The 27,833-nt window shown below is 42.4% G+C and overlaps 1 protein-coding gene across 4 annotated transcripts in view; it reads left to right on the top strand.

Moving 5' to 3' along the window:
• The first annotated feature begins 18,614 nt into the window (after positions 1 to 18,614).
• Positions 18,615 to 27,833, top strand: part of XYLB (xylulokinase) — a 145,750-nt gene continuing 136,531 nt past the window's right edge. For 2 of the 4 annotated variants that reach the window (XM_061556963.1, XM_061556962.1), the window contains exons 1-4: positions 18,810 to 19,004; positions 20,261 to 20,343; positions 25,074 to 25,143; positions 25,852 to 25,932. In XM_061556963.1, coding sequence (XP_061412947.1) covers positions 18,951 to 19,004; positions 20,261 to 20,343; positions 25,074 to 25,143; positions 25,852 to 25,932 — 288 coding nt within the window. In that variant the 5' untranslated portion in view covers positions 18,810 to 18,950. Of the gene's footprint in view, positions 19,005 to 20,260; positions 20,344 to 25,073; positions 25,144 to 25,851; positions 25,933 to 27,833 lie in introns of those variants that run through there. The other 2 variants (XM_061556964.1, XM_061556965.1) reach the window with 2 other exon arrangements.

The following is a 27,833-nucleotide window of genomic DNA, read 5'->3' as shown; positions in this document are numbered from 1 at the left end:
ACGGGGAACCAGGAACAGAGGAAGGCCACGAAGGGCGAAGCGGGGTGTGGCGAGATCGCCACGAACACGGGGGGAGCGAGGATCGGCACCGTTGGCCAGCGGTGACCGACCCGAAGCAGCGAGGAGGCTGCAGTCAGCAGCGGGGCTGCACAGAGAGAGTGGGCAGCGGGTCTGCATACAGTGACAGCCAGAGGGTCTGCACATAGGGGTAGCAGCAAGTCTGCAGGGAGGAGGTTACAGTAGATGAAGCAGAGAGTCAGAGGGGTGAGGAAGCTATAATAGCAGTGAATAGCCGGGGGCTACAAATACAGGAGTTATAACAGAGTGCCGTGTGGGTAAAGACGTGAACCTGAATAAAGACACGAAGACAGAAAGAAGTGTTCGAGTCCTTTTATTACACATGTTTGAGCATTGAAAATCGTTCTCCTTTAATTAAAACTATTCCTAATACCATTCTAATACTGCTGTGTGGTGCTGAGGTCAGAGGGCTTGGCTCACACTTTGTAGGTTTGGTGATGCGTTCAAATCCCAGTCAGAGTTGCCTTGCCCATACAAGCTCTTGAATACGAGTACCACTTTGTGGAAAGCCAACTATGGTCATCCAATATGATAATGGACCCACCATGAGAATGTGGAATTTTCACGAATGGCTCATGGCCACCAGCAGTGATTATCTCTTGAGAATGGCTAACCTTTGACTTCTACTTAGCTAAACTATTTTTTGTATTTATGCTTTTATTTTCCAGTTAAAAGCCACTGGGTTATATAGCGCTTTTTCAGAAGCGACCTGGCCACAAATGATAGCTCAACGAAGTGGCTTATCTTGTCGAAATGTATAGCAGCCAAATACTCCAAACACATGTTGATTATAAATGTGGAGGGGAAAACTGGAAGACCTGGTGAAAAATGCACGCGACCACGGGGAGAACATGAAAATTCCAAATATACAGGCGTCAGGATCAGCATCGAACCCACGACGTTCTGCATACGAGCCGAGGTAGTTAACATCTCCTTGCGACTGTGGCACCACCATGAGCGTGGCGTCGGCTCGTGGCCTCAGCTGCACTGACCGGGGCATGGTCCCTCCCAGGGTGGCTCGCCAACTGCATCGCGCTCTCCACATACCGACTGCTCAGCCCCCGGGCTGGTATTTATAGTCGCGTCAAGATGCTTGTGGTCTCGTCTCGCACGGCTCTATGGTGCAGCTAGATTTCTGAAAAGGCTGGGATGTCTGGCGTGCTCAAGGACCTGCTGATGACGCGGGCAAACCCATCGGATTTAGGAAGCGGGAAACACTATGCCAGTGGCCTTTTAACACGTTACAATGGAAAACCGCTTAATGCTTCGGCCCTTGAGGCGTCTCAAAAATGCACGTCACATTGATAAGTAAAAATAATTATACGTCTGGATGTGACTATTTTAGTGGATGTATTTTATATATATATAAACTGAATAGAACTATGGAAGAGGACCTGACACATAAATTAAATGTTGTGAATTAAATCGATGGCCTGGGGTTGAATCAGTCATCCCATATCTCTCCAGGGTTGATAAAAGAAGTACCACTTTGTGGGAGGGCAGAAGTATTTTAATGGGAAGAGACACATCTGAGACACTTTAACAGATATTACTTCTGTCCAACATTTATTTCCATATGATAACATACTAAGACATCACTTTTTTTCATATATTTGTGCACATAAAGGGCAAATGTCACAGTGTGAAATTTCATATTTCTGAACAAATTATAATCTGTTCTTCTGATCTGCAGTTATTTATGTTATCCACGCAGCTATATTAAAAAAAAACAGCAGTAGACAGAAGCAGGCTATTCAGATCATAGTTGTGACTGTTAACCACATCAGAATTGTAATCTTTAATTCAATTTATTTACATCTAAACCAAAGTATCATCATGCTCAAATACGCATTGGGATGGTGCTCATCTTCACTGATATCCCTGAGCAAGTAGTGGAGGAAATTCCACATTCCCATGGAAGATGGGCTGTCTTTCCAAATGATGATCGATTTATATCACCTTCAAAACAAAACAGTAAATATGCATAATTTTGTTTGTTAAGATCATGTAGGTATAATGCAAATTAGAGCTAAAGCCCTCCACCACTCAACAAACAAATCAAGTTGACACCTGGACCAAGGTGACTATTTTATTTCATTTGTTTGGCTGTGTCGTGTTGTGGAGGGAATGAGTTCTAAATGACATTATCTACACAATCTAACCGAAAAATATTAATTAGAAATGATAATATTGGTTGTGAAAGCCTACGCATTAAATTAATGCGGGAAATTATTGACTGAAACCAGAGAAATGATTGGCTGAATCAACCCACGACTATGATTTGGCCTTGTTACTCATCTTGATGTTGTTCTTTACCGATGGTGCCACTCGCCCGAATATTTTATTCCATACCCTCAATTTCCTGCAGCCTTTACACACCCACCCTCCCTCCCCAATCACCTCACCTCTCACCTACCAACCCAACTCGAGGGATGCAACTGGTGAATGTCCCTCATGGAGCATTAAACACAGAGACGGCAAAAACGCACATGGGCCACCGATATCCGTCAGAGGATCCGACACTATCTCAGCAGGGCACACGTTATAAATCTCACCCTTTTATTATCTCGCGCAGTGCGAAGGGTCGCCACACACATGCGTCGGTCTTGTCTGGATCCACCCACAGCATTTAAAGCACGCGTTCAGTGAGCAGTACAGCAGCATTATTGTTACTGCATGGCAGAGGCCAAGTTGGCCATCTGAAGCATCTATAAATATTAGCACCACATTCCGTGACATGAAAGCTCTAAAAATATTGGCCATCCATGCCTTTGTAAATGCAGTGCAATTTTAATGGTTTAGTCCCGAAGGTACTGCTCGATATATCTGCGTGTTATTCATGTGAGATGTACCATGCACTCAGCATTAGATGCCAATTGCTGACCTTTAAAAAGAAAAGGGATTTTTTTCTCTCTCTCATTCACATGGAATGTTTCAAGGAAGCATGGGACTCTTTCAAGGATAAATCCCTTTGATCTGCTATCCAGCGTTTATTTATTAAAGAAAACATCCCAGGACGAATCTGTTGTGTTAATGTTAATGGATTTTACTGCCAAAATGTGGCGACTCGCAGTGGCATGAACAGGGCGAGCCGAAACGTCAGCGACCAATGGTCTTTTAAAAGCAAATGCTACGTTTTCTGCAAACGCTCGGTATTAATAGCCGATGGTTGGCTGCTGAAGCCACCGCCATGATTGATAGCGGGGGTCTGTTAGCATGGCATGCAAACACAGCATCTGTGGGCAGGAAATAACATGCCCTGATCAATGCCCGGTTGAGCTGCGTTAGCAGATAGCGTTTAAAACGACCCCAAAGTGTAAACCCTTTGCCACCGTTTTGTTAGGTACCTATCGTAGATTTTAACAGGTACAAGTAACAACGCATCATTCCACAGAGGTGGTTATAAAATAAACACTTCGTGAGAATAGAGCGCTGTGGTCAGGTCACTCGTTTCGCGATCGCAAAGATGAGAATTCAAACGTTGGCAAATCCGGCTGGAGTCAAAATAAGTACTGCTTTGCGAGTAGTCAAAAGCTGTTGTCAAATCCTTCACTGGCTTGGGACCATCGACGAAGATGGGCACTGTTTGATTCCGGGGACGGTTAGCTTTTTGACAACAGTTTACATTACCTTGTACATGTGTGAGAATATGCGCTTGCGTTGTTATGAAAAGTAAGATACAAGGGCTGATGCAGTCATTGTTTTGACACGTGTTTGGTGCATGTGTTTATGCCGGAGCGTGTATAGGCACAAACTCAAACTTGTACACGCACTGTAGCCCGGACTCGTGCAGTGCTCGCACGCATTGGTGCATATGATTCATAAGATTCTTAAAATTGAGGAGCAATGCCTCGAAGGGATAAATGAAGTCACACTTAGCAAGACGCAGCTTAACATAGCGATGTTAAGTGTAGCACCAGTGACACTGACACACGCATTGGGAAACACTCAAGCGCCAGAACACCCAACAAAAGCTATTTCAGGTAGTTGTATCTGACTATGCACATCATGCCTTGTCTGGATCTACCCACAGGTTGAGCAGTTATATATATGGGACACTTTTTGCCAGTATCAAGATCAATAAAAATAATAAGCTTTACCTTTTCAGGATTTTATATTTGCATTGTCTTCGTGCTGTTTGCCTTTTGGCATTCTTTGGTCTAACACTGGTGAGACAAGGCCATAAAAGAGGCTTGTCTCTGGGCTAGGCCAATCAGTTTAAATGATAATGCATGTTTTACCACAAGCATATGGGGTTAATGAAGACGTGGTGCCCTGTGATGGGTGGCTATTTGGTGTTTGAACACCTTAATGCATGTATCCTTGCCAGAAAGGGTACGGCCTATATTATTTTTTCATCATCTTGATACTGGCAAAAAAATCACGCGGTAAAAAAGTCTGTTGTTTTCAATGCCTCACAACACAAACACCTGCAATAATTGCAAGTTGAGTTCAACTTGTATTTCAAAATGCATGCAACATCTTTCAAGTACCACTCCTTACTTGATTGTTACAAACTTCTCGACTGTAGAAAACCCAACACGAGTCAGGTTGAGCCCAGACAGTCGCATAGCCAATGGAGTGTATGTCGACACAGACCCGGTCCCTGACGCTGTTGCTGGACTGGTGACAGGCTGGCAAGCCCATTTCCCAGTGGTCATCAAAAGGAGAACATTGACTATTACCTCAAGTGCCATTTATTATAATCACTTATTAAGCCCAGAATGATGCATAAGGGGATGTTATGGCCCACACCCTACATCCAAGCCACCTTTGTCTCCTTAGTGCTCACGCTAACATAGTTGGTACTAATTGTATTCCGGTTTGACCTATGGGTCACACAGCACGATGGGCCAAACGTGATATCATGACTTCCCATGGTCACTCTACACAAACACTCACGTAAACACCCAAATGGCAGCGGTGTTACACGTGGAGTGAGCTGCCCAACTGAGGCATTGTCAGCACCGGGGGGATCTCTGAGTGGCCCAGTGGCCGAGCAGCACCTCGAAGTGTAGAGGACCGAACATATTGTGTTGAAAGTCTGATGCAGGCAGCGCAACTGAAATATCCATTAACATTTTATTTAATAGTTCATGATTAGGCAAATAATCCACTCTCTGACAGAGGTTCCTCAATGTTTTTTGCCCACAGACAGTCTTTTTATTACATGCAATCCAATGGGGTGCAGCAGTCATATGATATAGGAGGTTACGGGATGAGCTGTATGACCCATTGGCTGAGTGTGATAATCCCTTGTTTTACTGGCAAGAGGGTGCAATTCTTGGCATATCTGGAGTCCTGAGTTCAAATTCAGCTGTGCGATGAATGAATAGAACTCTGTGTGCTTTTCTTGTCTTAGGAATTTGTGGGAATGCCTCAGGCCATCTCAAGCTTAAGACTCCGAGACAAAGGCTTGACGACCTTTCAACCATTCTGGCCGGACTGTGAAAACTCACTCTCGCGTCGGCGCTCGCAAGCGCAAGCCAAGGCGAGGGTTCATGTCGCGAGGTTCTCACTCACAAAAGAGTGTGGAGAATACAACTATAAAGCAACGCGGTTATCGAACCGGCACAGAGCTGTGAAAGGGATGGCTCACGCAGATAGGCGCATCATCAGGCGTGCACAGCGTCAACATCAGCGCCTCCACAAACATCCCCCTGGGACAGACCCTCCTCTCACTGCACCCCCTTCCATGTCCTGTCCCTACCTCTGTGGACATGGGATTCCGTCAGCTCGGCTGACAGGCGTGAAATTAGGGAGAAAATAGTGCTGTCATCCTTCTACACACCCACTGACGCGATGTCTACCGGCACTGGAAAACAACAGAAAAAAAGCTATAACCCCTGCACCCCATTCCCAACTGGTCTCCCAAAAACCCCTCCTGACCTCCTGACATCTCCATAATGGACCCTCCACCCTTGTGCCCTGTGGCTTGTCTCGGCTTCTGCGAGTAATGTCCGGAAGCCCCCATTGGGTTTTCGATTGTGTGGTCCAGCAGTGGAGTGTCGCGGTAGAGCGTTGGAGCCATGCCTACGTTAAATGATGTTGCATCAAATCTCAACTTGTCACCGCAGAATCACCAAGCGAGCCATCCTATAGAAGGAAAGTTTAGCCAGCAGGGTCATTAATTATATTGTTAAATGTATGCCACAAAGCCTTTACACAGTGTGGTAAATTTAACACATTCCATGTATGAGACACCAAATCTGGACTTGTGCATTGCTACACACTCTAGTGCATTGCTACACACTCTAGACATAGACTGAATCATATATAGCCAACACCCAAATGATCATAGCTAAGCAACACACTAACAGTAAACAAATAGTTGCCACTCATACCAGAATAATTGCCAACACTGTAATCTGACCGATTATGCTCACTACACTTGATTGATGGCTTACTGGCATAACAGTTTCGTTTAAAAAAAACGAGTGGGTCAAATAACAAAAACATGCTGGCAGATTCGTTTTGGTTTTAAGCAGCATAGTTTATAGTGTTATTATGCAGACAAGCCAATATATGATTTTTCCCAAGCATATATTGTGTGGAACTTTTCCTTATTCTGTTGTTTTATTTGTAGAACCATGCATTTTCAGGCTAGCTGTGTGGACAATTAACTCTCAGATTGAATAGAGTCAGTGTCCACGTGTTCAAATCAGCATCACCTCCGTAAGCGGTCCTGAGGCAGCAATAAACATTCCACATTTCTATGGCAGAAACAAATTCCACAATCAGACAATAACTGTTGATGCTTCACAAAGTGGTACTTATAAATTGACTCCAGAGGATTGATGGACTGTTGACTCCTACCCTGGATTTAAACTTAAGACTTTCCGATTACAAGATCAGATCATAATCACTATCCGCCCCTGTTTCTGTCTGAAAAAATCACCTTTTTTGCACGTGTATTATTTGTACAGAACTGAGCGAGCTACTCACTACTGGCTGCATGTTGACACAATTGGTTGCAGATCCATTCGGTGCTCTGCATGCGTGTGGTGGTTAGGGCAACTGCTAAGCACAAACATGCATTCCTGTTCTAAGAAAATGCACTGCTCATGTATGTCAGCCAATGCAAACATTCCGAAGTTTATTTTTCAACTTAGCTTTTATCTCTTCTGTTTAATCTACTATGGGAATGAATGTTCGTGTAAATATGTTACTATATTGTTACTATTATTAGTACAGCAATGTATAGCTGCTACTAGTCTACAGTAATGTCCAATTTTCTATGGTTAAACAAGCTATCGGCAGTGCCCATCTCATACGAATCGCCGCTTACTCATAACTATACACATTCATACGTAGCTGGGTTTACTAGTAACTATACACGATCATACGTAGCTGGGCATGGCTCACCAACGAGCCCTTAATAAGGACGAAAATGCATCCGTGTTTGGTGGACTGCAGGAAATATATTTTTTGAAAAATCATAAGTTAACAAATTTGAGCAGCCAGTTAATGAACCTCATCGGTTATTTTTATTATTATGCCTATTGTTGAATCCAAGCAAGCATAATATTAATCATATTATTGCATCGCAATACAAATGGCTTTCATAATCTACAAAAATGGTATTTAATTTTCATTTGTGAGAAAATCTGACTGATAAATATAATTTGTATGTTGTCAATGGTTGAAAAAACTTTTCTAAATCCAGCTTTGTCACATAATTCGGTTTATATTTCAATCATCCATTAATTGGTCCCTATCTGTGTAAACAATCAATATACATGTGATATAGGACGCAGATTTGTTCTATAATTTTTCTAATCAGTTGCCTCTTTTTTGCATTCCTGATTAATTAATTATTCCATAAGACTTCATTTTCATTTCTAAGTGATAGAGGAGTGCTACATTTGTTTTAACAGCTGCTCCCGCTTCCTTTATGACGTCCACAGTTTTTTTTTTCCATCTCGTCCAAGATATTTCCTTTGCTCATAATGCAAAAGAGCAGTGGTTGCGTCAAAATATATTTGACTGAGGGATAAATGATGAGTCACCCAAGCACTCAGGACATGTTCCAAACATTTTTTTTATGATGGAACAGATGCATTGAGAGTGCACGAAAAAAGGCCGAACGTTTTAATGAGAAGGCCATGGGTATTCACAGCCACATCACATTGTCCAAAATTGGATTGGCCAAAATTAAGTCATGAACATAAATAGAAAAAAAGGTTAACTATTCCAGCTTTAGTGATGTCATAGTCACTATAACTTCCAATGGAAATTAACTGCAGAATATGAAATAAGGACATTAACACAGCGGGCATCGAAATGGGTTCAAGATAAATCAGAGCAAAAACAAAATCATTTCAAAGTTCGCTAAACAAGATTAAATCATTAATGGAGTAACACAAAAAAGCGGGGAATATGTATACCCATCGCAGTTATGGATCGTGCATAGGCATCTAAACAATTAATAAAGAAGGGGAGTTCTTTAAAAAAACGCAATTTGAATGAAAAAACATCTAAAAAAAACATGGACACTGACAAATTAAAATGTAAAAGCTGAAAAGTCCACAAGCATACCTGCTTGGCGAATGACACTACCAGAAGAGGAATCAATGGAATGAGGGAACAAATAAAATGTAGGGACATATTGACCATTCAAAGAAGTACTGTACATGGCCTTTGGCAGGACATGTCGCTAGAAGGTACGATGGCCAACGGATGAGACTGGTGCCATGACGACAGCCAAGAGAGGGAGGGCAATGCCTGAGAGAACGGCTTCCGAAAAGATGGAGTGATGAGATCAGCTCACGTGCTGAAGTGAAATGGACAACGCCAATGCAGCACCATGGGAGATAGCGGCGGTGTGGGTATGCGCTCATCCAACAGTGGATATACTGTGACTGATGATCATCATCGTTCATGCTGTATAATTTTGCAACCTTAAATATACTATATTCTTGGTTCTTTCGGTAAAGTCACGTAGAAGGGAAATAATAAAATAATATAGATATAAAACAATAAGCTTTAAATCAAAACTTAAATATACTCTTTGGTTCTTTCGGTAAAGTCACGTAGGTGATAATGATTGCTTGTGTTGCAATCGAAACGTCGTGATTTAATTAATTTATTTTTATTCTTATTTAATTTTTTCACCTACCTGACTTTACCGAAAGAAACAAAGGGTATGGATCCTTGCAGTCATGAAAACTTAAAATCTAGAATGAACCTTAAATATGTTATTAGTATAACCAATACAGTGCAGTCGTAACAGACACGTGTAATGTCAGTCTCTCCGAGTTGATATGACCAAGGAGCATGGTGTTCATTGGTGACCCTGAACCAGTGTTGGAGATTCCACATTCCCATGGCACTGGTCTATTCATTGGACGGCCACTATCAACTGCCCGTGCAATGCTCATCGCACTTACCTGTGCACTGACTCAGCATCTACAATCGGGGTGGGAAACCATCTCGTGAGGGCCAAAAAACGTTCAAATAGCTTTTGGCGGTGCAACCCACATAAGGGACTGTGCATGATACAAATTAGTAATAGAGTGTTTGCAGGTCCAAAATATTCCTCCTTATTACCCAATTAGATGTCCTTTAGATGCATGTCGTGACAATTAAATGTCGTTCTTGAGCAGCTTCAAAGTGGTAGGCCTCGCGTGGCTGCGAAGTCACGGGGCAGAGACGGCCCAAGTGTTATAGATTCACCACCCCTGATCGACAGCAACACAGCAAGGCCCAGGTCAGTGCTAGAGTTCTAACCTCTCCTGGTTTTCCCAGGATCGCTCTCTTTATTGGGGGTGGGGGGGAGTGTGTCCTGGGAAATCTGTACCTCTTCCCGGTTTTTGCCTGTTAAATGTAATTCTCCTTTCTTCTTCCCATAGTAAGTTTCCGGTGTCTGTTGTTGCTCAGCAGTGATAGCCACAGTCACTGTTCACCCGCTGCTCACCCCCAGAGAAGAAACTTTAACTCGCACAACTAAACTGGGCAATGGTGTATGTATGCATGCATGTTGAAATTATTTTGCACCGTACGTAGTAAAACAGCGCCAATCGAACTAAACACAATCCACGCCTGGATATAAACGCCTGCAATCTATCACTGTGGAGGTGATAGTTGGTGGATTGCACAAATGTTGTGAAACTCAATTTGTATGGGCATTGAGGAGGTGCCATACCCTGGCTCTGCAGGAGATGGCAGTACAGAAAGTGGACTGATTGCCACATGTTTCCATCAGTATGGGGTCGAGTGTTGGCGGTTTACTCCCACGAATATACTTAATCACCTATCATTAATTGGGCTGAAAACATCTATCGAATTAAATAAAAACCAATGGAGCATGACCCTCCTGAAACATAAACCTACGACTCAGCCAAGAAGCATAAACCATTACGCGAACTCCGGTCCTCTTCACAGCGGCTTTTGGCTAGCCATCGAACGAAGACGGTCACTGCATCGCACGCTTTCAGATGCGCTTCTACGGACGTCTGGAATGCTCTTCCTTCCGATATTAGGAAACCACTGGAGCTGTGCACATTTAAATAATCTAGATTGAAAATACATTTCTTTGGAACTGCCTTTCATATTTACTTTGTTGTCCTCCCGCACCGCACCTCCGATGAGTACGGTTGGCTACTTACGGTGCAAAAGACGTTCAACACAAATACAAATTAGTTTATTATTATGATGATTATACTGCAACACGGTCGCAGGGCGCTCCAAACACCGAGTGCAGCGCGCTCGTCCGAATCTTGGCACGTGAACCGCACGCGATGGAGCGCGTCCGCTCTCCGGATTTGGCTTGGAAGTTCTTCACAGGGAAAAAGGGGCACGGACGGTGCCCGCTGCCACCACCACTAACCAACCACCACCCCACCACCAGCCACCACCACCACCACCAACCACCACCACCACCAACCACCTTGCAGGCAGCAACCGCACCACCCGCCGTGGTGCGGTGCGCACGTGTTGTTGCATCCCAGGGCAAGGAATTTCGCGTGGGTTTCTCCGCTTGGCGTGGTGACCAAAAGTGTGGCTTCCGTTCCGTGAGCGCTGGCACGGTTGGGGGGTGCTGCGATGCTCATGATCTACAATGAGGTTGGGAGGCGGTGGCGGCGGCGGGGGGTATCGTGCCTACTTCAATCCGCCGCTCGCGTTTGAACACGCGATTGTCAATATTATTTGTACTATTGTGTTTCGCCGGACGTAAACATCCCCTCTGCAGTTCGCGTTACAACCGCGGCGCGGTCGCGCTACCGTGGCTCTTCGCTTTCCTCTCTCGCTGCCCCCCCCTCACCCACCACGTGATTGCTGCCCCTCCACAAATGCCATCCCCACGTTTTCCTTTGGTTCCAAATTCTGAGCGCTTGTAGATCAAGCGCTGCAACATCGCGATGACCCAGGGTCTAATGGTTTCGAGTGGCATTTATAAATAACAAATATAAAAATCATACCACGCTGGGTGGTGCAGGTTGATTGTTTAGTCAATGCTGACTAGTGAAGTCAGGGGAGGGCCCAGGAATAATTCAGATACCACTCGTTGATGATGTTACCCATGGCCTGGAATTGAACTTGGGTCTATGGGTTCATAGCGCAGCATGCTAACCACGGCAGGCATAGGGGCTGTTTTCCCCACTGTTTTACACGCATCCCATTGCCTTGAAGGTGCGAGAGTCTCTATTATCAAACACATTTGTGGCCCTATTCCTGCGTGTTTAACCAACCCTACCTTCCTGTAACTGGATTATAGATATCCTCCGCCACTTTGCGTGTAGCAAGATTACTTATCTAATGCTAAAGTTGTTCATGTAGCAGAGTAACCTGGTGGATAATTCCAATCTGATATAACACTGCCAGTGTGGCTGAGATTTTTGTTTGCTTAATTGCTCTGTCTCAACCTCCTGGTCAAAAATACCACTTCAGTATTAAAGTTTAAACATTGTAGTGAGTAAAGATAGATAAATACAATGTTGCGAGGCCACATTAATGTCCTTTATAGTGTAATTTATAGTGAATTCATGAACATTATTTGCAATATACATAATAGTGGCACAATACGAGGTGAAAAATATTTACAACAAAATTAGAATTTTTTTTATATCTGCTTATACACAAATGAGTCGCCAGTATTTTATAGGGCAAGTTGGGTTAGAAACCGAGCTTTGATTTATTTGATTAAAATCGTATTGTGAGGTAACCATAACATTCACAAACTTAACTCCATAAAATAATATTACTCACGTTACTTACAAATGTATGATGTTGCTCCATACACCAGTAGTGGGCTACCAATAAACTGGAGAACACAGTGACACAACGTTGCCCGTGCATAGAGTGCAACTCAAAATCCACTCCTTGGTTATGCCACTGCAGGAGCTCCAGAATTAAGTTTACTTTCTCATGCCATGAAACCAGAACCACAAAGTAAACCTCGTGGGAGCATAATAGAAATGTTATATATATATACCAAAGGAGATTAAAAAAGATAACATCATGTAATAGTGCTGGCAACCCTTGAGTTATGAGAGCTAGGAAAGGCTCAGGGTGTGCAATGGGTCAGTGAGCGATACATTGAATGAAAGCAGAACCTCTCACGCAGACATCCTGCACACGAAGCTCCACACATTGTTCCGGTGTTCAGTGACACGGCAAGACTTTTGCTTTGATTTCTGCATGTTTTAATATATATGTATGTACACGTAAACACACATACACATTCAATACAAAAATGACAACATACGTTGAGAAGCGTGGTAGGGAAGACATGAGGAATATTGAACTACAATTATACGTTTAAAAGAACGGTTAAAAGTAATGACAGACGATCAACATCAATAATAGTTCAACTTGGGGTTGAGTGATGGCACAGTTCTTAGCACACTGCGCTATGAATCCGGCGAACTGACTTTGAATCATGGTCACAGCCAATGCAAAGTACCGAGTGATATCTGAACCAGTCCTGGGCACAGCTTTCACCAACCTACATTGATCGGCGTGTACGATCAAACACCCCCCATGACCCACACAGCACGGGAAAGCTTTCACCCAGCAGTAGATTGGCAAAGGTTTGTAAAGCATCAATGCATTTTGCTGTTCAAACAATGAATACCATATTTCATTTTTTTAAATAACTCAGAAAGAATATTTGTTTCATATCATATAATTATAAGGTCAAAAGTTAGGTGGTGTGGTTACTTGGTACTTCAGGAAGCTTACAATGCCCATGCCCGGTCAGAGGAGATCCTAGACAATCACTTCTCAAGACTAGCCACAGCCCAGTCACTAATGACTGCGCAAATAGCATCATATTAAAATGTGATTTTCACTTACTTCAATGTAATCCAGCTCCGAGGAATAAATGTTTTGCATTGAGTGGAAAAAAATTACAAAGGATGTACTGTAGAATGAGAAATAATCTTAGTGGAGGTGACTCAATGATAAATTATATGGCGTAATCTTTATGGGATATTCCCTGAAAATTATGAGGCTCTGTTGACTGATAGTTCTCGTCATATTAGGGCATTAATTTTACAAAACATATTTGGGATACCATGTTTCATCCCATAAGTCCATGTGCTTCTAGTCCATTATTTTACAGCAGCGTTTGTTAAAGCAAGCAAAGTCTGGCCTGGTTTGAGCTTATGGATGTCATCAGCATAGGAAGGTTTGTTAAATACTGATGGGTTGTCAGGTGTTATTGGCAACAGCACTCCTTCACAATGGTGCCCTGTTCAGCATACAAAGTTCATTATGCACTCCTGTTGAGCAGTATGGGTAATCAAATAACTAAACAGATATCCATATGTCTCTCCATCAAAGTAGTTTAGACCATGAGCCTATATATGTCCAAACCTGACTACTGCTGCTTATGATGATGATGCATAAAAGATCAACATATTTCCAGAGATTGCTTGCTTAAACAAAGGCTGCTGGACAATGGTCAGAAATCTCAGCGGCTGATGGACTGTTTTATATTTATGTGAAAAGGCGAATGCAGATGTTTATTTTATTAACCATAATGCTGTACAGCAGCCATTCGTTCAACAGATGATAGATCATGGCTGACAATAATTCGCGAATGCTCTAGAGTAGCCCGGAATGAGATTTTATCGGATAAAATTTGCGATTAAATAAACAAATGAAAGAGGTCGTACTCAGGCATTATCATGAAGTGCTTATCATCATGGCTTTTCACGACCCCGAATATCTGGCCTAGTGGTGTTGTATGGTTAGAGCACTCAGAAGGGTGCGAGTTAAAATTCTGGTGAGGGGCTGAAAGTTAATTAGGGTTGTAAGAATCTATCCCCTCCTCTCTGGCTATTTGATACATTGTTGCAATTCAAAGCCATGACTAAATTCTTCTTTATATCGTTTCCTTTTCTTCTCTCGTGTGTATGGTTTTGTTTACTCCTAATAGTAGTATCAGAATATTGTATGCATACAATGTGCATAATACATACAATTCAATGCAAGTATCATGAGCGTTAAGAATCAATATTCGTCAATCAATTGATTCGTCGTTATACCCTTACAGTCCATCATTGCTATAGGTACTCAACTTTCCGCACAAAAGTAAAAACACTCCTTTGAGATTGGCCTCTGACATTCATTTTTATTCCCACGAAGGATTCAAGCCCACCAATATCGATGAGAACACCCCACACTTTTGACTCACATTTTTCCTCCTTGCTCATTGTTCCTGGATTGCTGATATATGTTTGAGGGTTAAAAGTATATTCTTTGAGTCTTTCGGTAAAGTAATATGAATAATATGAATTCCTGCAGTCACGAAAGCCTTAAGTCGCGGCTTAAAAGTATGTTTTAAAACCTACAGGTTGAACAAAAATCTGGTGAAAGACTTTTATTCGGATATTGTACATGGAACTGAATCTGAAATAAATTTCATCGTAGAGACTTCAATCTGTTTTATTCAGAACAATTTTGCATTCCATCTTAGAAAGGTTAAATACCTACATTTTCGTTATGTAATGTTTTAGTTGTTGTTGAAAAGTCAAGTCATACTGTCTTCCTAAGAAACCGTGGGCCAGTAGTGGAAATTCCACATTCCTCATGTGAGAGCCAAACTCTCCACTGGACAACCACTGCTCATTTCATATCATGGTCCTCATTTTATGAAGCTCAGAACAATGAACCAAGTCAACCTCCAAACTAAGTTTATAAGCTATTTTTATATTATTTACATTTTTAAGTAATATTAATTCCCATTGTCAAAGAGATCAAAATTGATACACATTTTCCACTTCAATGTCATACTGAGCGCAAAGCAAGGCAGAAAATGTCTCTGCAGCACGGCAACTGCTAAGTGCTTTTACCAGAAGCACCGATAGCTGATCGCCATCTGTGCCATCTTGCCACTTCCGAGCCAAGGGTAATGTTCAGACTGATTAAGCTTACAGTGTTCTGCTTTACCCACTTAAAGGTGCAATGCCTTTGAAGGCCAGACATTTTATTATGATTGGGACATCTGAGCAAATGATCTGTGCATGTTGCACTTCTTATAGTGGCGTTGAGCCGGTGATGTGGCCAAGCGGTGGCGCATTCGTCGCTTTTTTCAGAGGTTCACGGTTCGAATCCAGTGGTCACCATGATTAATGATGTGCTGTGTATTAACCAGACAAGTACGTACCGTCTGCTTTACAGCAGATGTTAAAGATCCCATGATGTAATTTGCACGAGAAGGCCAAAGTGTGTCGGCTTCATGGTGTGTATTTGGAAAATTATGCACTAAGTAATAATTTGTAACACAAAGGGCGTGTCTTTTAAAACTATACCCAAGCGTTTTGGAAAAACACGATACTTGAGCACAGTCTACTTTTAAAGACACACCCAGTACGTAGCAATCATCGCGCCATACTGAAGAAAACTTGGCAGGACCCTCCTGAAAAGCTGCCATGAGACTTAGCGAGGATTTCCTGGGTAAAACAAGCACACTACTATTTGTCTTCTGAGAAATAAAGTTATTTTTTTTCTGTGGTGAGACTGACTCCTGCTATGAAAATCGATTTTGTCTTCTTCCCACAACTGCCATAGGGCTGCCAATGAAGATGAACATTGCTCCTGTGAGCAGGGAGACACCTCAACTTGACTTTTGCCTTGAGAGTATATCCCGAGGTTTTCACTTGGTTTTTTGTTATCAGCCCTGTCAATCTCCTTTCACTGTTACACAGTAATAATTGCGAATTTAAAATACACCTAAATGGAAAAGACAGGCAGACATAAATGTCTTAGACTGTGCTTAAGGTGAAAAATAATTAATGGCTGTTTTAGCTGTGTCGATAAAACTACAGGGACTCCAAAAACGTAAAGTTGTATAATCTCCTGTAGATTCCACTGGTTCTTCACGTTCTGTAGATGTAGATGTCACTGGTTCATAATATTCTGTAGATGTTTATGCCACTTGTCCATAATGTTCTGTAGATGTGGATGTCACTGCTTCTTCACGTTCTGTAGATGTAGATGCCATTGGTTCATGTTCGGCAAATGTAGATGCCACCACCGCCATCTATTGCGCGGCGGTTGAACTTACGAATCTCGGTTCGAACAGGCAACTTGGACATAGGGACAGGATCGTTCGTATCTGTGAAAGTTCGTAAGTCGAATGTTCCTAATTGGAGGAGTCCCTGTACACGCATTTCGGTGTATTAACATTTTACGTTGTGATTTTCATTCCTTCCCAGACCTCCACATTTCCACAAAAGCATTGGCAACACGCGTGGAATGAAGATTTTGAGAAAGCCTAGGAGTTAGTCGACATCTCAAATGTGATTATTTTGAAAGCTTCTATTGTATTGCTGGTCGAAGATCACTCGCGTTGTTATTAAATTTCAGCACGTGCACTCCTGGCAGCGTTCGTCTTGTTGTGGCTGCTTGTATGCTATTTGTAGGCAAAGTCCGCCATCTAGTGTAGGTGGGGGAGATTAGCATTTCTTAAAATATAAACCAAACTACCACTGTCTGCGCCGAATTGTAAGCCGTGTTGCAAAGTCACTCGAATAGCCGAGGGGTTCATTCAGCAGAATCAATGGATGTTTCCATTGAAATGTAAAAAAATATATGTAAATGGTTCTATTGCAGTAATCGTGCTGTATGCTGTATTAAGCATGCAAATTATTGATCAGGAACGTACAATACACGGGGGTTCTAACTACACGTATTGTAGTGTAGCAGAATGAACCTCAATTTATTCTCGAAAACTATCGTTAATTAGATCTTAAATGCATTTGCAATTTCTGAATTACAAATCAAATCATCATGGGACCTCCTTTGTCAGTACCAAAATATGATAATAGGGTTTTCCCCGTTTTTCTGGCAACAAAACAGGTGTTAAGATGTTAAAACATTAAACTGAAACCTTTTACAAGGAATTGTGCGTATATATGCAGGCTGTACGCCTTTTGGCGTCCTCTGATCTAATACCGTTTGAGACAAGGCTCAAAAGAAAGCTGTCTCTGGTTTGGACCAATCAGTTTCAAAGACAATGCATTTTTTCAGAGTATCTTTTTTATTTGCATTCTGACCACAAGCATTGTGGTTAATGCAGACACGATTCCTTGTAAAAGGTTTCAGTTTGGTGTTTTAACACCTCATAATAAAGGTTTTTGGGTCAGATCGCGTTATTTATAAATGAGTCGTAACCCTCCACCACCCGACACGGCCAAACAGTAAAAAAAAGTGTCACGTTTTTCAAAGGACAAAATAATTCACTTCTTTAGCCCACCGGTGTGTTGAAGAGCGAATCAACATCATGTAAAATTTGAGTAGTACGACGTTTCGCTGGTAATTACATCCAGCTTCAAGGGGCGATTTGCCAGAATGGTGAAGCCCTCCTCTTGCTCCCGGTCTTAAATAGAGCAGCAGCATTGTGACGTCATCATTCAATTCAATCAGGTGCAGAGATCAGAGGTGGATGGGGGGTATTGTAATGATATAGATTGGTAATCGTTCAATTGTTATTTTTTACTGTTTGGCCGTGTCGGGTGGTGGAGGGTTACGACACATTTATAAATAACGCGATCTCACCCAAAAACCTTTATTATGAATATTGGTCGCGAAAGCCTACTACGTGTTAAACTGATCTTAACACCTGTTTTGTTGCCAGACAAATACAATGTTGATCATTTACTGTTCTTTTAAGGCCACTTTTCACTGCGCATACAGTGCCGACGTTGTACAGTGCGAACAGTGTCTACTGTACACGCACGTGGGTGCTGCTGTACGTATACAGTGCTTGGTGCGTGCCGTGTTCGGTGTGTACAGTGTTATATGTGTACAGTGTTATATGTGTAGTGTGCGGTTTGTACAGTGCATTGTGTGCGGTGCACGTGGTGTGCAGTGTGTTGTGTACAGTGTGTATAGTGAACGTGGTGTGTGTAGTGTACAGTGTATAGTGCACGTGGTGTACAGTGTGTATAGTGCACGTGGTGTGCAGTGTACAGTGTGTATAGTGCACGTGGTGTGTGTAGTGTACAGTGTGTATAGTGCACGTGATGCGCAGTGTACAGTGTGTATAGTGCACGTGGTGTGTGCAGTGTGTTGTGTACATTGTGATGTGTTCGCAGTGCACTCGCAGTGCACGTGTGCAGTGCGTTGTGCGTGACACATGTACAGTTCGTTGTGTGTACAGTACGGGCGAGGCTGCTGCTGCTCCTGCTGATTTCGTCAGAGACGTGCAGCGAGAGGCGGGCGGAGCAAGCCAGAGGGGGGCTTCAGGAGGCCGGGAGGTGTATCAGGGGTAGCCGGGAGGAGCCTCCAGACCCAACAACACCGACAACAACAACGAGGAGGAGAGGGAGCAGACTGGGACCGACACTGGAGCAGAGAAGAGGATCCGTCGCCATCCGCCTCCTCCACTCCTCCTCGCTGCTCCCCCTACCGAGCTGGATTCAATGTCGACCCCGAGGGGGGCTCTGGTGCTCGGCCTCGATCTCAGCACCCAGCAGGTGGTGTGGGATGATGAGGAGGAGGTCGGAGCGAGATGATGGTCGAGACATTTGTTGACGTGGTTGTTGACGTTGTTGGAGAGTTGGTTCTGGGAGTGAGATGTGTTGATGAGATGTCAATGAATCGTTGTTGTTGTTGTTGTGGGTGGTGGTGATGACGTGCATCGATTGCTCATGTTTGTGGTGTTATTGATTCATTGATGATATGGGTAATTGTCACGATGTAATTGACGCGTTGTGAATGTGGGTCATGTGGTCAAGATGCCCTGGGTGGTGTGGAAGTTGTGATGGTGAAGGCTTGTGGGTGTTGAGGATGTTGTATTTGAATAGGCTGATGTGGTGAGGATGTAAAGGACAACATTGTACTGCTGTAATGTGTCATTGTTAACGTGGTTCACGCGGTGGGTCATTTTGGTAGGTTACTTATTGAGGAATGTAATAATGTCAATAATTCGCCTACAAATGCCACACTTGGGCTCGCATTTCCTTTGGAGGAGGTTCCTGCATTCGGATGTTTGTCCATTTTCTCGTGAATGAGTGTTGTTTTGCGCTTGCAGAGAAACCAGACTACCCAAACATTTTAATGTAAAACACATCTGCACAGATGGGTGTACAACATACTCGCTGTACTGCCATCTCCTTACCACAGCCCATCAGGTTTGGTAGCTTCAGTCCATCGACTATTGGCCTCCAAAGTGATGGATTAACACATTCCTGCGGAGGGAGCTGGTAGGAACGTTGGGTTGCTCGGTCAATGGCCAGGGTCAACGGCGGCGTGGTGTATTCCGCAAATATGCCCGACTGTGAGGGCGGGCATAAGCCGGCGTGAGTTGGTTAAACGTTGAGTTTTATAAGGGCACCACGGGTTGACCAGCCCCTCCCCACCCAGCCCCACCCCTCCCACCCCCCACCCAGCCCCACCCTGCCCCTCCCCACCCAGCCCCACCCAGCCCCACCCAGCCCCTCCCTGCACGACGGACGGACGCAATAATTTCCTGTGGGGTGGTGTAACCAGGAGGTTCCTACCAGTAAAGCCATGCGCCATCATGCCCAGGTGCTGTGGTGAATGATGCGGTGGAGCGGGTGTTGATGTCGAGATAAGTGTATGGTATAATGTGCTAGATATTGGCATGAATGACGTGCTAAGAGATTGTAGTGGATCAAATGGTGGAGATGTGATTGGTGATGGGGAGGATTGTAGTTGGTGATTGCCTAGATATTGTTGTGGAAACACTCGTTCTGTATTCAAATGACAGGTGAAAGCCATGGTCCTGGATGATCAGCTCGTTGTGCTGACGGAAGTCCACGTCCACTTTGACAAGGATCTGCCCAAATTCAGGTGGTGCCTCTTGACCTTGTTGAGACCCTCAGATGTTCATGAGCTGGAGACCAGAGCACTGAAATGGGGCAATGATGCAAAATGCAGTTGAATGTAAATTGTATGAAAAATACTTCATCTGATCTACAAGTGTAATCATATTTATTAAATAATATGTATTAAATAATAAAACACTATCACACTTACTTGATGGTAATATAAATATACTGAGGTGGCCTAGATGTGCTTACAACTATGATAACACTATATGCAATTTGTATTATGTATCTTAAAGTGGACAGTATATGCCACATACCCACCTGTAACATCTCTGTTAAAAGGCTCATCTCTATGGATGATAGCAATATTTATTTCATTTTAGTCAATTACCAAATGCCACATTGTGCAGTGACTCTTGACATTAGATTATCAACTTTCATGCTTGTACAAGAGAAATTTGCAACAATAATTAACAACGTGGTTATCAGTTAATGTCCCGACAGCACCAAATGACTTGCAGATTAACGACACTGATAATTGTGTAATGTGACATACACCTCCATGGGGTTTGTTTCACAAGCACCAGGAGGATTAAAGAGGTCCTCATGAAATATCTTGTTCTGTTGTTTGCTTACACCATTCAGCCAGATAATGTTGCAGCACCCATCTCACAATCAGAAGGCTGCAAATTCAAATCTCAGCTGGGTATTTAATTAGCCAATCATACGTCTAGTGTTGTTAATATGAGTAGTGCTTTGTGGGAAATCGTTAGTTTATGTGGATAAATTGGCCCCCGCAGTGCATTTTATTTTAGCATAATTACAGCATATTTACAGTGGGCTTATGCTGTAATGCATTGACAATGTTCAGGTGATTGGACAGTGAACGAATTACCTATACAAAAAACATATGCAGTATATTTTATATCGCATTCATAAAATATATTGACTGTATGGGATAGGCACGTCACTTGTTGTTTAGTCGGGTGGAGGAATACTTGTTTTTGTGAACATGTACCATGGCGGTATGCCTGCGCTTAGGCTCTTTATACTGATGGGCCATCCATGAGTAGGCGCAGAGGAGGAAGTTGTTAGCAATGGCATCAAAGGAGGTTTAATCCCAACGTTAATTGATTCATCTCAGTAGAGCATTCTTTAGTTATCCATGTATGAGCCCACTGAGATTAATCTTCTCTTTTCCAAGAAGACTTTAGAAGCATAGTTTTATATGAACATGTAAGGAAGAAGATTTGTACCAGAGTACATTTAGTTCATTTTTCCAAAGCACTCCAAACTGTTCTTATCTTTCTCTTAAATAATTTTGTTCCCTGTCGACATTTACCAGCTGCTCTAGGTATATATACTGTGATATATATTCTAGCTGCTATCTTCTGAAAGATATCTTCAGTTTTTCTTTTTGGTTCTTTCGGTAAAGTCACGTAGAAGGGAAGTAATAAAATAATAAAAATAAAACAATAAAATAATTCTCACGACGTTTCGGCCACAACGCAAGCAGCCGTCTTCAGGTGGAGAACAGGTCTGTCAAGTAGACAGAGTCTGAATGGAACGCTATCTTCAGTTGCTTGGTCAACTTGTTGCACGTTCGTTTTGCATACCTCGCCTGGTATACAGGAGTTTGTGGGTTCGATCCCGACCCTGACACCTGTATACTTGGAATTTGCATGTCTGTCTCCCCGTGCTCGCATGGATTTTTCTCCGGGTCCTCCGGTTTTTCCCTCCACATTTAGAAACATGCATGTCCACATAAGCCACTTCGTTGAGCTATCATTTGTGGCCAGGTCACTTCTGAACAAGAGCTGTCTCGCTTAGCGGGCCTTGCCTGGTAAAAAAAAATAGTTTGTTCTGCTCAGTTATCGCGAGCTTTACTTGCCAGATTTACTAAGTTCAATCATTCCCTGTAGTGTTTTCCTTTGTCAAACTCCAAACTGCCGGTTCACAACTATTTTTACTTGACCCCGCACCCCTTGTACCCACCTGAAATCCTATCACACTTTCTGGTCAGTGATTCAAATGCCAACCACAATGTATCACAATTGGACAGATGGCGAACAATCAGACAGAGTTACAAGTAACCAACAAAGACCTCAACAGCGACCCAAAAGAAGCCCCTCCTGGCTTCTTGCTCCCCTCTAAACTCTGGACGATGGGGAATCGGTGCAATTACCACTATAATGTGTGTCCCGTGTGTGACGTTACTCCACATGAGGCCCACCCCCCCTGCGTGACGTCACAGCACATGAGGCCCACACCTGCGTGACGTCACTCCACATGAGGCCCCCCCCCCCCCCCCGTCATTCATATTCATGAGTGGGTGGATTTTTACACTAACGCGGAAGGTCGAGCTGAATTAAATAATTTATTACCCAAAGTCTCTTCAAATATGACATTTCTTTACAGAAAGTGACGGTAAAAAATAAATATACGCAGCACACTGCTAATCATGAGCGGGTGGATTTTTCCACTCCCGCAGAAGAAGGTCGAGCGGAAATAAATATGTTTACGCAAATTCGCTTTAAATGTGACGTTTATTGAAAAGGTTAGTCCAATTTACTACTATAATGAGCCAAGAATGTCAGTGTTTCCCGCGCATGACGTCACTCCACGGCGACCAGCCCACCTCACATGAATATTCATGAACAGGTTACGTCCTACACATGGACCTCCCCCCTCCCCACCATTAATAATCATGAGCAGGTGACGTCACTCCACATCGAACAGCCCCCCTCATTAATAATCATAAGGTGACGTCCTCCAAATGGACACCTTCCCCCCCTTCATGGATAATAATTAGCGGGTGACGTCACATGGGGGGGGGCGAGGCGCCTCCTCCCCCCTCCCCTCTCGGCGTCAACTTCCAACCCTCACTACAAAGGCAGGACCCTCACGTCACGTGATCTCCGTCACGCTGTTGAGACATCAAAGTAAAAAGGACGTCACGATGAACAAGCGATTATAACCTAAAAATGAAATAGGTCTGTGTCACCGCGCCCTTACAAATTGAACACGCATGGATGCAATGCATATCACGTTGCGGTCTGCTTTTTGCTTGCAAGTTTCTGATTTACTGCAATACACCCGTCCTTGGGCAAAATATTAGTGCCTATATACTGGTGTGGGCTCGAGTCATGTGACTTGGACTCGAGTCATGAATTTGATGACTTCAGACTCGACTTGGACTTGCATAACAATGACTTTGTCCCACCTCTGAGGTGTGGACTCGAGTCATGTGACTTGGACTCGAGTCAAACTCGAGTCATGAATTTGATGACTTCAGACTCGACTTGGACTTGCATAACAATGACTTTGTCCCACCTCTGAGGTGTGGACTCGAGTCATGTGACTTGGACTCGAGTCATGAATTTGATGACTTCAGACTCGACTTGGACTTGCATAACAATGACTTTGTCCCACCTCTGAGGTGTGGACTCGAGTCATGTGACTTGGACTCGAGTCATGAATTTGATGACTTCAGACTCGACTTGGACTTGCATAACAATGACTTTGTCCCACCTCTGAGGTGTGGACTCGAGTCATGTGACTTGGACTCGAGTCATGAATTTGATGACTTCAGACTCGACTTGGACTTGCATAACAATGACTTTGTCCCACCAGTTGACTATATAGTATATAGTCAACTACACAAGTGGAAGACAAGAGACGGTTCACCTGTGACTAGAGCGGAACAAACATTGGAGCACATGGTCAACTGCCCGTTAAGATGATATAATAGAGGCACCAAAGCAATTCACCAGCTTACAACCAATGCTGTTGGATGACTAAAGAACCTCGACATAGATTGACAACTTGTTTTGGTATTGTAACAATCGATGGCTTATCTCTGCAACAGGGACAACACAACTTAAGAAAGAAGAAATCCAATAAATTTTTGGAAAACATGTCACTGAATAACTGGTGAAAACGTGTCTCCTTATATGATTCCCCTTCGAATACTGTATTTTGTTGATTCTTATAATCCCAGTGTAGTTGTTCGCTCTGTTAGTTTTTTTGCTTCTTAATATATTTAGGTATCGGTTTTTGAGAGCTTGGATGATTTGCAACAATTTACAACGATTTGTATTGCCTTTTCAATGTCTAGGCCTAAGGACATTTTGTATATGACCTTTTGTTTTGCTCATATTCGTCCTGAGCCAAACTTTACAGCCTTCTTTAATACGTTACTCTGACATTTCTATTGGATGTTATGACTAGGTCATAAGAAAATCAGAGATTATAAATTTTGTATGCCTTTTTTCGACAGTCCCAATTTTTCTTTACATATCTTAAAACGTTGATGTGCATAATATTATTCTCTTATGTGGTATAGTACAGTATAATTTGGTTGAGTGGAAATTTTGGCGATGCACCGAATAGTTATAACACTGGGTATCTATGACCATTTACAGCAGGCAAAGTACGATGGCATTTCCCACATTAAACTTGCTAATTGCATCACATTATTAATGGGCAACATATGCAATATTTTTGCCTGGAGTTAATATTTACTTTACTCGTGAAACAAATGCTACTGCATAATACAATAAACATGCCTTGTTAAGCTACATTAAAATATATATTTACAAATCCAAATTTATAGTATGTAAAATATATTGATAGATTGATATTTTACATCATAAAGATGAACTTCGTGTAAAGTGCATTAATATAGCTACTGATTTAGACAATGAGTTTTTCCCCAAATTTAACCTTTTTGCCCCCCCTCCCTCCTGTTAGTACCCAAGGTGGTGTTCACATTCACGAGGACAAGCTGACGGTGACCTCGCCAGTGCTGATGTGGGTGGAGGTAAGCCAAATAACGCTGTAATCCCCGCGTTGTAATCATGATGAGTCATAAAAGTGAGCACTCCTGCACGTCGCACTGACCATTCACTGCTTTCAGTCTTGAGGGCCTTTAATAATGTTCACTTGCCCTTGGAAAGAAAAATTAGCCTTTGGAGTCTGGCTCTCGGTTATTCGGTCTGTCTGAACCGATTTTTATGAAAGCTGACGAACTGGTGGCCATGGTAATCCGATAACGAGGTATAATTGTGCCCTTATGCACGAGATCTGCTGTGCATCAGATTGTTCTCAGACAACCAAAGAGTGCATTTGTTAAACTTATACAGCTGTAATGCTTGCAACAACAGTGTGAACTTACGCAATGAGGTGAAAACTAGATTGGTTTTTTTTCATGCAAAAAAATATACGATTTTGTGAATGTGGCATAGACATGTAAAAAAAATCCTTATATTGATTTTATTTAATTTGAATGTCATTTTTGAAATTTAGAGAATACATCTTTGCTACATTATGGTTAGCAGTATACATCATTGAATATATTGTATTCAGTGCTCATGTGTTTGCGCAAGCGTGTGAAATAACTATAATATGCAGAGTTGATAGGTGAAGTAGGCATACAATCAAAGTGCAATTAAGCTTGTAGCATTGTGTCCATGTTTTCTTTACAATATTGCCTTACCCTGTCACCACCTGCTCCCCTCCACCCCCCCAGGCTATAGATTTGACACTGGAACGACTGGTGCAGTCTGGTGTAGATCTGTCACAAGTGGCGGTGCTATCTGGCAGTGGCCAGGTGTGTACCTCTGTTTCTGCTACTAAATCATAGAACCACCCTGTATCTTTCCATTTAAAGCTTTCGTGACTGCAGGGATTCATATTCTTGGTTCTTTCGGTAAAGTCACGTAGAAGGGAAATAATAAAATAATAAAAATAAAACATAAAATGAAATTCTCATGACGTTTCGGCCGCAACGCAAGCAGCTGTCATCAGGTGAAGAAATAGAGCTGTCGGAAAGACAGCGTCCTAATGAACACTGCCAAGCTTGGCAGCGTATTTTAAGCTGGGTGGGAGGAGGAGAGAGCCTTGACAAAGGAGTTTACATATCAACAGATGAATGTAGCATATTGATGACAAATGCAGATATGGGGTTAGTCTCTCCTTGCGGTATGTGTAGGCGGTGGGGGGTCTCAAAGTCATTATGCTCGTGTATTATGTAGGATTAGCAGTAATAAAGGGAGACCATTCCTATTCTGTATCATTTACACTTGCAGAAACGTTTTTTTTCAGCCATACGTAATTGGGCATTTCTGTTGCTTAAATGTTTGTGGCTCATCCAACTGGATGGTGATGTTACAGATCTCCCAACATGTATATTGATATTTGGAAGTTTAGTTTTCAGCTATGGATAAACCTCGGTTCATTGTATAAATTAGATTAATTAAATACGTAGTGCTTTGTGATGAGTCAACAGTGGTGTTGATATTTACAGACTGGTTACTGCCAAAATAATCTGGATTTTTCACTGCTGGTTTAGGCCTAGAAGTGAACCTGAATACATTTTTGAGCATTTGTGACTCTTTATGAACCATAGCAAGATGAATATAGTAAAATATTGTATGGTAAAGCTTGAAGAGTATGTGATTCTATAATCATCCAAAATGAGATCTGATACACAATTGTGTTTAATAGTGAAAGAAAATGCCAACATTTTACCACCTACGGAATGCATTTATTCTCTTGAATATTAGAAGCAGTGAGCTGGGTGCATTTGTCAATGCTCGACATTGCATGTTAATTTTTACCACTTGCTCAAGACAGGCAGGTGAATATATTAATTTAAATGGATAAAGCAAGTTCGTCTTCTGGGGACATCTTTGAAACTCGTACTCATCTTCATCAACCAAAGTTACATTATATGGATATAATTTAATGCTGCTTTTCTCCAGTAACAAAGTTTCTAGCCGATCCTGAAAAAAAATCTGTCTTTTATTCACATAGCTTGAGGGCATTTCAACGTAATTTAACTGGTTCCTTTCACACACAATTCCATGGACATTCATCCATATACGTCAAACATTTTAGCAGTCAAGTTACAAAGAACTGGAAGCGCCATTTCATATGTCCTGAGGAGGTCTAGTAAAGGATAGCGATTTTGAGTCCAAATTATCACTCAAAAGAAACACAGAGCCCAGAAAAGGATACATGCTCTCATCAAAGATGTACAGTTATTGAGCATATGGCCATTTTAAACAAATCGAATATGCTAACATAGAAAATAGTATCGTGTACTTGGTCACTGTTCTAAATCATAATTGTTTCACTGCTTTATAAAAGGCATGTGTTCAACAATAAATATAATTAATAAAATATTATTGGCTAAATTTCTGGCTATAACTCCATAGGCCTTGTTAAGCTTGGTTATAGAAATGTAAACTAGATCAAGTTAAACCTCAATGGTATACATAGCTTTGCGGCTGATGAGCTTTTTCTATATATATGAAGAAGTGCTCATTTACTGGAAAGCCACGCCTGGCTCACAGGAAACTCAGAACACAAACAGGAATCACGAGCTCAGAAATCTGATCTTGTGACAATGTGTGTGGCTGGGAAAAGAACTCAGGTCAGCAGGTACATAGCACAGTGCGCTAACCATTGTGCTGCTCCACTGGTAGAGGGGTAAAAGTTGACGTACAC

Source organism: Lethenteron reissneri, chromosome 23 (assembly GCF_015708825.2).
Source record: "Lethenteron reissneri isolate LAM-NWPU_2019-01 chromosome 23, ASM1570882v1, whole genome shotgun sequence".
NCBI lineage: Eukaryota > Metazoa > Chordata > Hyperoartia > Petromyzontiformes > Petromyzontidae > Lethenteron > Lethenteron reissneri.
The sequence above is the reverse complement of the archived record's forward strand: the minus strand, read 5'-3'. Positions and strand labels throughout refer to the sequence as shown.